This window comes from Schistocerca americana, chromosome 4, assembly GCF_021461395.2.
Source record: "Schistocerca americana isolate TAMUIC-IGC-003095 chromosome 4, iqSchAmer2.1, whole genome shotgun sequence".
Lineage (NCBI taxonomy): Eukaryota > Metazoa > Arthropoda > Insecta > Orthoptera > Acrididae > Schistocerca > Schistocerca americana.
In genome coordinates, this window is record NC_060122.1 from 833,844,331 (window position 1) to 833,857,314 (window position 12,984).

Genomic DNA, 12,984 nt, shown 5'->3' on the forward strand with positions numbered 1-12,984 from the left:
GAAAGCTTTTGACAATGTTGACTGGAATACTCTCTTTCAAATTCTAAAGGTGGCAGGGGTAAAATACAGGGAGCGAAAGGCTATTTACAATTTGTACAGAAACCAGATGGCAGTTATTAGAGTCGAGGGACATGAAAGGGAAGCAGTGGTTGGGAAGGGAGTAAGACAGGGTTGAAGCCTCTCCCCGATGTTATTCAATCTGTATATTGAGCAAGCAGTAAAGGAAACAGAAGAATAATTCGGAGTAGGTATTAAAATCCATGGAGAAGAAATAAAAACGTTGAGGTTTGCCGATGACATCGTAATTCTGTCAGAGACAGCAAAGGACTTGGAAGAGCAGTTGAACGGAATGGATGGTGTCTTGAAGGGAGGATATAAGATGAACATCAACAAAAACAAAACGAGGATAATGGAATGTAGTCGAATTAAGTCGGGTGATGCTGAGGGAATTAGATTAGGAAATGAGACACTTAAAGTAGTAAAGGAGTTTTGCTATTTGAGGAGTAGACATGATATAAAATGTAGACTAGCAATGGCAGGGAAAGCGTTTCCAAACAAGAGAAATTTGTTAACATCGAGTATAAATTTAAGTGTCAGGAAGTCGTTTCTGAAAGTATTTGTATGGAGTGTAGCCATGTATGGAAGTGAAACATGGACGATCAATAGTTTGGACAAGAAGGGAATAGAAGCTTTCGAAATGTGGTGCTACAGAAGAATGCTGAAGATTAGACGGGTAGATCACATAACTAATGAGGAGGTATTGAATAGGATTGGGGAGAAGAGGAGTTTGTGGCACAACTTGACGAGAAGAAGGGACCTGTTGGTAGGACATGTTCTGAGGCATCAAGGGATCACAAATTTAGCATTGGAGGGCAGCGTGGAGGGTAAAAATCGTAGAGGGAGACCAAGAGATGAATACACTAAGCAAATTCAGAAGGATGTAGGTTGCAGTAGGTACTGGGAGATGAAGAAACTTGCACAGGGTAGGGTAGCATGGGGAGCTGCATCAAACCAGTCTCAGGACTGAAGACCACAACAACAACAACAACAACGTGTCCACAACCGCTGTACAGGCACTGGCATCTGCAGCAACATGGTTGAAAGTCCAGCCTTTTTTGATTAAACAGGCCACCGTTGCAACTTGCACTACATTAAGATGTCCCAATGCATGTGATTGGTTGAATACAACGTCCACAAATGACGACTCGCATCTGAGCATAACACAGCCAACAGATGGAGAATGACTTTAGTTGTTACCTACACTGATCCTGATAGTATTTGCATGAATCGGTATTCAAGAATGGCTTCTGTTGGTGGAAATGCATGCTCTTGATCGCCGAATCATACGGGTGGGGAGCTTCTGTAACGAATTTGCAGCAGTCCTAGTGACTGTGACTGGTGGAGTGCAGTCACCTGAAAAGCGGATTCTGGTACGGTACGACTACAGATGTGACACAATTGCTGGTATCAAGCATGCGCGTCTAAGGGAATGAAAGTTTTTACAGCACTGTTATTGGTTTTCCACTACAAATTGCCTTGGCTGTAGTTCGTTCCGTTGCCTGAGTCTTATCACAACACGTACGTTGTTAGATGTTTTCTGTGAATCCTGTCTTGTAAAATGCACACCCAAAACAGCCACTGCATCAACTAGTTACTCCCAAATACTCCATACTACCATAACTAAAATAGGGTGACAGTTTACAATCAAAAAGGGGAAGTATGAGAGCATTCTGGAAAGTTCTCGACCTGATAGTGAAAACAACCATTTTCACTGATCAGCCAGAACATTATGACCACCTAACTAACAGGCAGAATGTCCACCTTTGACATGGATAACACTGGCGACGTGTCGTCGCATGTAAGCGATGACGTCTTGGTAGGCCACTGGAGGGAGCTGCACCATATCTGCACACAAGTCACCTAATTCCCGTAAAAATTTGTGGTAGGGTGGGGGGAATGGGAGGGGCAATGAGCTCTGATGCCGTGTTCGATCACATCCCAGATGTGTTAGATTGGGTTCAGATCTGGCGAGTTAGGGGACCAAAAAATCAACTGGGAATCGCCACTGTGTTCCTTGAACCTTTCCATCACACTCCTGGCCTTGTGACATGGTGCATTATCTTGTTGAAAAATGGCACTCCTATAGGGAAACATTATCGTTATGAAGTGGTGTTTAGTTTGCAACCAGTGTACGATACTCCTTGGCTATCGTAGTACCTTGCACAAGCTCCACTGGACCGTTGGATGCCCACGTGAATGTTCCCTAGAGCGTAATGCAGCTGCCGTCGTTTTGTCTACGTCTCCCAGCGCAGGTGCCAAGAAGCTGTTCTCCTGGAAGGCGACAGATTTGCAGCCTCCCATCTGCATGATGAAGAAGGTACCAGGATTCATCAGACCGTGCAACACTTTGCCACTGTGCCAACGTCCAGTGCCGATAGTCACGTGCCAATGTCAGTCGTAGTCACTGATGCCGTGGTATTAACTTTAGCACATGCATGCGTTATCAGCTGCTTAGGCCCAGCGTTATGAGTGTTCCGTAGACCGTGTGTTCAGACACACGTGTGCTCTGCTCAGCATTAAATCCTGATGTTAGTTCCGCCACAGTACACCGCCTGTTGTTTTACCAGTCTGCCCAGCCTACGACGCCCGACATATATAATGAGGGTGGTCGACAACACCACAACGTCTGGGCGTGGCTTCACATTGGTTTCGCCACGTGTTGAAACACAAACCACAACACTCCTCGACCACCCAACAAGTCGTGCAGTTTCCGAAATGCTCATGCTGAGCCTCTGGGCCACCGCAATCCACCCTCGTTCAAACTCAGACAGATCGCGCACCTTCCCCGTTCTACACATGGGCAGCACTCTCACTGATATAGTATGTACCGTGCGCGTGTCTTGGCTAGCAGTCGTTCCTCAGCTATCGCCTGGACAGGTTTTTATCGGTAGTGGATCGGTGGTCATAATGTCCGGGCTGATCATCGTATGTTTTCAAAGAAATTTTATTTTTCAAAATAATCTTCTGTTATACCAATACATTTTATCCAGCGGTGTTCCAATACCATCTCCTCTCTGTACTGTAGCTGCAGAAGCGCTGCAAAGTACCCATCTACAGCCGCATTTGTTTCTTGACTGTACAAAAAGTGCTGACCAGTGAAGAACTTCTTCACATCTGAAAATAGGTCTAAGTCCAAGGGAGCCAAATCTGGAGAATAGCGTGGATGTTTCTGCATATGGCAGTGCAAATCCCTCAATTTCCCCATTGCCAAAACATTTTTCTGGTGGGTGCATTGTCTGAAGGACGATGAGTTTTTCCTTGAAGGCAGATGTTTTCATGAATGCTAGGGTCCAGTTTCGTTGGAAGCTGAGAGCAGTATTTTCCAGTGACGGTTTTACGTTTCTCAAGATAGTCAAACAACAAATTCCTTTCACATCGCGAAACACTGACACCTTGATCTTTCCCACTGGGCCCGCATCTCGTGGTCGTGCGGTAGCGTTCTCGCTTCCCACGCCCGGGTTCCCGGGTTCGATTCCCGGCGGGGTCAGGGATTTTCTCTGCCTCGTGATGGCTGGGTGTTGTGTGCTGTCCTTAGGTTAGTTAGGTTTAAGTAGTTCTAAGTTCTAGGGGACTTATGACCACAGCAGTTGAGTCCCATAGTGCTCAGAGCCATTTGAACCATTTTTTTCCCACTGGTGGCACCGTCCTTCCAGTCCATGGAGCTGCTTCACTGGCTTCTGTCCCACTGCATAGAGTGCTGTTTGTATTGGGGTGCGTGGTGGTGAATCCAGGTTTCATCCACTGTCGTTGATCAACATAAAAAAAGTTGCTTCTGTTTTTCTTAAAACGTACTAACCACTTTACAGAAAGTTCAGTGCAAATCCAATTGTGATACACAGTGAGCAGCCTTAGCACCTATCTTGGGAAAGCTTTCTTATGTTCAGTTCCCAGTGTAAGATGCGACCAACACGTTCCTTTCATATCCCTACAGCGTTAGAAGTTTCACACACCTGTACACACCGATCTTCGAAAATCATAACACGTCCTTTGTGAATAATTTCCAGTGCGCTTGCACTTTTTGCACGCCGTCCGCATGAATCATCTACGACCCTTTCACGGCCACACTTAAACTCGATCACCCGTCGCTTCATGCTGTGAATTGAAGGTGAAAAGCCATCATAGTGAAAGGTATGTGCTAAGGTCTGATCAGGGTAGCTCCAGAAAATAGTCGGTAGTTGCCAACAGCAAGATGGAACGAGTATAATATCTTTGAGTAGGAGGCTCTTTGATGGTTAAGAGAGCCGGGCGTGTGCAGAAAAAAAAACGGGAGTCGCAGGTAGGTGCCCAAAGGAAGCAGATGTGTGGTTACAGCTGTAAGGTAGGTCGCACTCGCTGCCCCAGACCAAACTTTAGCACGTAAATGAGAGTAGATATATAATGATTTGAAATTGGCTTTACGCTTACTGTGTCAAACCTTGGACATACAAATCCTAACTCTGAATATTATCTAAAAAAACAAATTTCAGATCATTATATATCTCCTCTCATTTACGTGCTAAGGTTTGGTCTGGGGCAGCGAGCGCGACCTACCTTACAAGCTACAATGGTTCAAATGGCTCTGAGCACTATGCGACTTAACTTCTGAGGTCATCAGTCGCCTAGAACTTAGAACTAATTAAACCTAACTAGCCTAAGGACATCACACACATCCATGCCCGAGGCAGGATTCGAACTTGCGACCGGAGCGGTCGCTCGGTTCCAGACTGTAGCGCCTAGAACCGTGCGGCCACTCCGGCCGGCCCTACCTTACAGCTGTAACCACACATCTGCTTCCTCCGGGCACCTACCTGCGACTCTCCGGTTTTTTTTTTTTTTTTTTTTCTGCACACGCCCGGCTCTCTTAACCATCAAAGACCCTCGTACTCAAAGATATTATACTCGTTCCACCTTGCGGTTGGCAACCACCAACTATTTTCTGGAGCTAACCTGATCAGACTTTAGCACATACCTTTCAAGAGGTATTTACAAGCCGTGAATGAATCTCGGTCGGAGTTAAACCTTATTTAATGACGAATTTAATCACCGCACGATACTCTATTTCTTCCATTTTCAGCATTAGGCGCACCACAACTATTTCAAACGACTGCCTGCTGTCATCTTCTGCCTGGAATGACTTGCAATTTTATCACGCCAATCGTTCTGCCAGCTCTGGGTGGCGTCAAGAACTTTTCACAGACCCCTCGTACACACTAGCAGTTTTCTACAGGAACAAATGGAATTTATATTAGACCTCGTCATGTCCGCATCGTTCTTTAGACAGCATCTCCAGCGAGCTAATTCCTCCGAGCTCTGCTTTGTGGCATGTTTCAGCCGAAGCCGTGTTGGCCCAGTAAATTGCATATCTCGCCTAGAATATCGGCAAATGTGAAGACGATTTTCGGGTACTGCTACGCACTTGCGAACTTTTGCAGTGTTCCCTGCACAGGTAGAACGACTTCACCAATCACTCCCTCCAGCACTCGCAGTGAGCAGGTATGCCGCCATGTTCGAACCGCGTCGGCGCCGCCGTGCAACGAAAACAACCCCGCTACAGGAACAAGAGCGCCACAAACGGCCGACTCAGCGTTCTACGACATAGCGTCTCACCTACACATTTTGCACTGTTTCTAGTTCTTTTAATGTTTAAATCCTGATTTTTGCCTCTTATATCATGCATACCTTGTCGCAATATGAAAAAATCGTGTTATTCCTTTTAAACTTCACTTTTTTTGTTTCTTTTGTAAGGTATTTTATGCTGCATACTCTGTCCTTTTGAAGTACAATATATCTCTCTTAATACAGAATTTTGTAGTGCTTGTCTATCATCCACTTGGCAATACTGAGAATGACATAGAAAATAACAACTATGAAGAAAATGTTTTGAAGTCACATATAGAGGACATGCGCTAGTTGTGTTATGACTGGGAGAAGAAGCAACGTACAGCTTATGTCACCTGTATACTTGCGTACTTCTAGCATTTCAGTTAGTATGACAGAGTATCTGAGGTACATTACATGTTCCTTACACTGATCCATACTTCTAGGGATTTGCTTTGAATCTTCCCTTCTTCCTATTTCTTCCTTCGCTAATTCCATTTCTCTCTGGTCGGCCTTAGATTATTTGATCCACGTCATTGATGTTTTTGAGTTACTGCCAGAAAACTTAAACATTCTTTTCGTTATCCTCTTTTCAAATGGTTCAAATGGCTCTGAGCACTATGGGACTTAACAGCTGTGGTCATCAGTCCCCTAGAACTTAGAACTACTTAAACCTAACTAACCTAAGGACATCACACACATCAATGCCCGAGGCAGGATTCGAAACTGCTACCGTAGCAGTCGCGCGGTTCAGGACTGCGCGCCTAGAGCCGCGAGACCACCGCGGCCGGCTCCTCTTTTCACATAGCCTTTCTAGGTGTCCATAGAATACAACCCTTGGCTCTGTTATATCATACACTAATTTACATTTCCCATTCTCACATGTTAGTCCCAAGACTTTCCTGATTATCCTTCCTTCTCTTCTGTTTCACCCAATTCGTTAACTGTATTTAACGAGAGTCATTCTGAAGCATAATTACAGTGCTGCAGTGCCAGAGTTTTGCATTCATGGAAACAGATTTCTTGTTAGGTTTTTTGTTACTTGAAAAGCCACCTCCAGTTTCCTTGTTCTTGTTGTTAGGTTCATTGTGCAAAGCATTTCGCTGTATTATTTCACCTAGATGTTTAAATTTTGTAGTCTTTTTTATTGTTCCATCATCAATTTCGATGTATTTCAGTGCCTTCTTCGCATCTGTCATATTATTCTGGTTCTTTTCTTTTCCTAAAGATATGCGCAGACATGCTTTTGAAGCTTTCTCTTGAAGCAGATTTATCTGCATTGTTGCATCGTCTATAGATTCAGCTAAGATGGCAAAATCGTCTGCAGAAGGCAAACGATCAAAAGTTAGATTATCCCCCTTTCTCCCAACTTCCATTTTTTAATTTCCTTTATTACAGTTCTTTTCCTCCATTCCCTAATTACCTTTTCTACTACCAGTTGAAAAGCAATAGGAACAATCCATCTTCTTGTCTTACATCAGTTCTGATGCCAAAAGCCTCGGAAGTTTCACCTAATACTTTAACTTTTGATTTTGTATTTGTTAGTGTGTGTTTTCTGATTGCCATTGATTTATTGTGAGCTCTAAACTCTTTTACATTGTTGAATAACGTTTCCTGCCGGGCAAGTTGCAGAACTCGGGCTGAGGGTTTAGTAGTCCTTTCCTGAATCTTCTCTGGGCGCACATTACAATTATGACTTTTTAACTTTAGTAGGCGTTTCCACTTATCACCAGTTGCCTGTTCTCGGATGCCACTAATTTCAATCCTGACACAGCTCTCTTTTCCATGGCTTTGGCTGTGGTTTACCTGCACATTCCCCTCGGCTGCCTCTCCCTGGCGGAGACCATTTGAGCCAACACTGCGGCCGTCATCATTTTCCCATCGGTCGGACTTGTCCGTGCCATTTCAGAGCTCGGACATCAATCCTGTCTGTGACTAGTTCCACTGCATCCATCTCCATTCTTGCGTATTCATTCCTCAGTCGATCCTAGCGAGCCGCTCTATTGCTCCGACGTAACCAACCCATTTCGACAGCCCCTGCTTTCCACCTTCGTCTCTCGTTGTATGTCCAACACTCTGAGCCATATGTCAGAATGTTTTCAACCACAGCACGTAAGACAACTTTTTTTTTCTGGATATGTGCCGACACCAAAAGATGTTATTTACTGATCTACCACCATCCTCTCGCTCGACTTATCCTTTGGGATATGTCCACATCACACTGTCCAGTCTTATCGATTAGTGAAGCGAGACACTTGAACACTTACACATTTCTTACCCGGCCAAACTCAAAACCCAAATCCTCGTCTTGTCCACATCCAACAGCAAGATATTCTATTTTATCAATATTGACTGTTAGTACCCATTGTTTATGAGTATCAAATTAATTTTCTCACTTGATGCATGGCATCATCCTTATCCAAAGTCATAAGTACCTGATCGTCAGCAAACAGTAACGAATGTAAGTTTTGATGCTGTAATGACTGACACATCCAAACTTCTGCAATGTCTACTCCAGTAACGAAGAACAACTTCTAAATACAACTTAAATAAGGTTGTTGGTACAAAATATCCTCGTCTTAATCCTCTACATGTTTCATAGCCTTCCGATAGTACAATCAACGTTCACAATTTCCTCACATTGATGGTACATGCTTTTCACCAACTCTGTTAATGAACCATCCACTCCAACTTTTCCAGTGTTCCTTAGCAGAGAATCATAGGTCTTTTGTAAATCAGCAAACACCAAATGGTGATTCTGATTTCTTGCGATCATTTTCTGACATATCTGGGGTATACAAAAGACGTTATGAGCACAGCTTCTCCGAGCAGTAAAGCCGGACTATTCCTGTGATTCGACAACCTGTGAAATCTTTTCTAAGCTTTTCTTTACTGTTGTATTGTATGTTAACCGGGGACCTAGAAACGACGGAGAGGCTCCGTCCCCACCGCAACCGCAGTAGTCCGTAACCCCGCGACGACTGTCGCAGTCCACTTCACCCCTCTGCCGCCCCACTCTGAACCCAGGGTTATTGTGCGGTTCGGCCCCCGGTGGACACCCCAGGGAACGTCTCACACCAGACGAGTGTAACCTCTATGTTTGCGTGGTACAGTAATGGTGGTGTACGCATACGTGGAGAACTTGTTTGCGCAGCAATCGCCGACATAGTGTAACTGAGGCGGAATAAGGGGAACCAGCCAGCATTCGCCGAGGCAGATGGAAAACCACCTAAAAACCATTCGCAGACAGACCGGTTCACCGGACATCGACACAAATCCGCCGGGCGGATTCGTGCCAGGGACCAGGCGCTCCTGCCCGCCCGGAGACCCGTGCATTAGACCGCACGGCCAACCGGGCGGGCTGTTTTTACTATACTACCTAATAACCTACTCATCGAAGCCATTACACTTATTCCCCTCATATTAGTCGGATCTCTGCTCCCATTCTTCTATGTGACATCTCCCATTCTTGGAGTACGTCATCTCCTTAAATCACTTTATTAAAAATATTTATCAGCACTGCTACTACTTCAGGTCGTCCGTACTTCAATAATTCAGTTATTATACCTCCAGGACGGGCTGCGTTTCCCGTTTTTGATTTTTGAAAGGCCTGATAAATTTCATTGCCAGTCACCCTTCCACGCGATAAAATTCCACTTCAGTCTGCTCTCGTCGAAACTCTTCCCTATCTTCTGCAAGAAGATCTTTAAACTGTGTCTTCCACTCAAAAATGGCAATCATTCTGGCTCTCTCTTCTAGTTTCAGCTGGAGCTCTTCTCAGTTGACGTAGGAATCGCCAAACTTCTGAAGCCCTCTGTTATATCCAACTAAATGTTCTAAAACTGGTTCAAATGGCTCTGAGCACTATGCGCCTTAACATCTGAGGTCATCATTCCCGTAGAAGAACTACTTAAACCCAACTAACCTAAGGACATCACACACATCCAGGCCTGAGGCAGGATTGGAACCTGTTACCATGGCGGTCGTGCGGTTCCAGACTGAAGCGCCTAGATCCGCTCAGCCACATCGGCCGGCTAAATGTTCTACGTCGGCACATTTCTTCTTCCACGACTCCTGTATAGCCTGGGTAACCATCCTTTAAATACATCCCTCTTAACTGTGTTACAGTGATAAATGTCTTCCTGCCTTTAAGGGCTTAACAATTTCTCTTGAGCTTTCTTCTTTTCTTCAGTCCTTTCTCTTAAGGCCTGAGTCATCCACCTAGCGCCACTCCCTCTTCTTCCTTCTCTTCTAAGAGCCTCGTCATCATCTCCCAGAAAACATGATTCTGGCTCCTCACACAATGATATTGCATTTCCGTCCTTATCCAGTCTGAATTTCTCCTGAACTCGTCTCTGGTAAAGGTCTCTCACACTCCAGCACTGCAGAAGCCCCAGCTTTAGCCGTGGCGTTCCTGTACTGAGTCCATCTTCCTGTTCCCTCTCTACATCTTTGGATCTTAGCAGAATTGTGACTCTTCCCAGTACCATATGGTCATATATACGTCCATGAAGGGACAGGATGATAGGACATCTGTAAAGACATCAGTGAATGACTTCCATGACACTAGAGGGAGCTCTGGAGAGCAAAAACTGTGGAGGAAGGCAGCGACTGGAATACATCCAGCAAATAACTGAGGACGGAAGTTGCAAGTGCCACTACTTCGAGATGTAGAGGTTCGCACAGGAGACTGATTATCCAAAAAGAAGGTCCATCTTTGTGCCAGGAGGTCTTAGGGACTACGGCCGTCCACTATTGTAAGAATTACGGCTGTAGGGGTTCCATTTCTTACAATATGGTGATGTATTCCACATTCTGGCCCTCGAAACACTCTGCGCGTCCTGATAAGCGCGCAGTTCATCGCCCCACAAACCAAACATCATCATAGAAACACTCTCACGCCCTGAACGAATTCCACTGCGTGAAAATTACCGTGGGCGTAGTTTGCGGGACAGCTGTGACACTAGCAGGTGGACGTAGCAAGGTGACAGTTGTGCAGTGTCCACCGTGTTGCAGGGGCGCCCCCGAAGGAGCCGCGCCAGATGGTTGGCCGCGCCCGGTTCCTGCAGGGCGAGGAGGCGCGCCTGGTGCGCAGCGCCGCCAGCGCGGGGCCCAACCTGTACTCGCCGGCCGTCGTCAGCGGGCCGGCCGCCCAGCCGGAGAGGGTGCGCGCCCCCTACGACTACTACCCCAAGTACCACCCCTCAGCCGCGGGGTCGCCGCCGGGGGACGAGGACCGCCTCGACAGAGGTCAGTGCGACACCGAAGCACCTCACTCCACTGTTGTTCATCATACCTCATCATGATTAGATTAGGTTAGATTAGTTTTTCGTGCCATAGATCCGTGCTGAGGAGATCCTCGTGGATGTGGAACATGTCAATATTTTTTTAAGCTGAAATAACAATACTAATCGTATGAATATACGAGGGCGGTTCAGAAAGTAACCTCCGATTGGTCACAGTGAGGGTTGTGGGGGGAGTAGCGACGCCATCTGTGCGTTCAAGCACTCAACAGGTCAGTCGGCATCAAGCCGTGGTCGAGTGAACGTCGTACCTGCGCTAGCTTAGTTTTTGTGGCAGTTTGAAATGTGTGCTGCAATAGAAAACCCCGCCAAATGTGAAGTGCGTGCTGTCATAAGGTTTTTTACAGCCAAAGGATATTCTGCAGCAGCTATTCATCGTGAGCTTTGTGCCGTGTACGGACCAAGAGTTATGAGTGAAGGAGTTGTCCGTGAATGGGTACGTTTATTTAAAAGTGGACGAGAAAACGTTCATGATGAAGAGAGGAGTGGTAGACCATCATTGGTGACTGACGAACTCGTTCAGACAGTTGATGCAAAAGTTCGTGAAAATCGACGTTTCTCAATGTCGGAGTTGTCTACTGGTTTTCCACAGATTTCTAAGACTCTCTTGTACGAGGTAGTGACAGCAAGATTGGGTTACCGTAAGTTCTGTGCACGATGGGTGCCCAAAATTCTTACCGACCACCACAAAACTCAAAGAATGGCCTCTGCATTAGACTTTCTGTCACGTTATGAGGACGAAGGAGAACCATTGTTAAACAGAATCGTGACCGGTGACGAAACCTGGATTAAGTACGTGAACCCTGAGACAAAAGAACAATCAAAGATGTGGGCACATTCAAATTCGCCTACCAAACCAAGAAAAGCCTCACAAGATTTTTCTGCCAGAAAACTGATGGCAAAGGTGTTTTGGGATGCCAAAGGGGTGTTGTTGGTTGAATTCATGGAACGTGGTACGACCATTAATCAAGACGTGTACTGTGAAACAATAAAAAAGATACGACGGGCTATACAGAACAAACGCCGTGGTATGCTGACTTCCGGTATCGTTTTTTTGCACGATAACGCCCGTCCTCACTCTGCTCGCAGAACAACGGCCCTTCTTGAGTCCTTCAAGTGGGACGTTATCAACCATCCACCTTACAGCCCAGACCTGGCGCCAAGTGATTATCACCTCTTCATGCATTTGAAGAAATGGCTCGGGTCACAGCGGTTTGATGACGACGAAGAGCTCAAAGATGCAGTCACAGGCTGGCTCCAGGCACAAGCGGGTGATTTTTATGCGGAAGGAATTTCAAAGCTTGTGAAGAGATACGATAAGTGCCTCAATCGCTAAGGAGACTATGTAGAAAAATAGTGCAAAGATGTAGTTGTAAGATGTACATATTAAAATATTTTTATTTAACTTGGTGTATTTTTTTAAATCAACCGGAGGTTACTTTCTGAACGGCCCTCGTATACAATACATCATTTATTTCTATTAAAAAATTCATCAATGGAGTAGAAGGAGTTGGCCACTAGTAAGTCCTTCAGGCTCCTTTTAAACTGATCTTTATTTGTAACTAAATTTTTTATGTTTGCTGGCAAATTATTGAAGGTGAGTGTTCCTGAGTAGTGGACCCCTTTTTGAGCTAAAGTAAATGCTTTTAAGTCCTTGTGCAGATCATTTTTGTTCCTGGTATTGTACGTATGAACTGAGCTGTTTGTTGGAAAAAGAGATTTATTATTTAGGACAAATTTCATTAAGGAGTAAATATACTGAGAGGCAGTAGTTAATATACCCAGTTCTTTGAAGAGGTTTCTACAGGACTTGAATTTACTCCACAAATAATACGTATTACACGCTTTTGCACTCTGAAAACTTTTGTTTGACTTGAAGAGTTACCCAAAAATATTAAACCATACGAGGTGTGGCTAGAAAAAAACCGGACTAGTACTGGTGAAACAATAAAACGAATGCAATAAGGCTGAAAGTCGCGTGGCCTGTCACGTGACTCTCGCTCCGCCTACTGCTCGAGTTTCATCTGCCTCCTGCACTCAGTCT

General features: G+C 45.2%; 1 protein-coding gene across 1 annotated transcript in view; it reads left to right on the forward strand.

Moving 5' to 3' along the window:
• Positions 1-12,984, forward strand: part of LOC124613842 (glycine-rich protein DOT1-like) — a 92,063-nt gene that overhangs the window by 66,026 nt on the left and 13,053 nt on the right. The window contains exon 3 of the mRNA XM_047142565.1: positions 10,654-10,887. Within this exon, the coding sequence (XP_046998521.1) occupies positions 10,654-10,887 (234 nt within the window). The remainder of the gene's footprint in view (positions 1-10,653; positions 10,888-12,984) is intronic.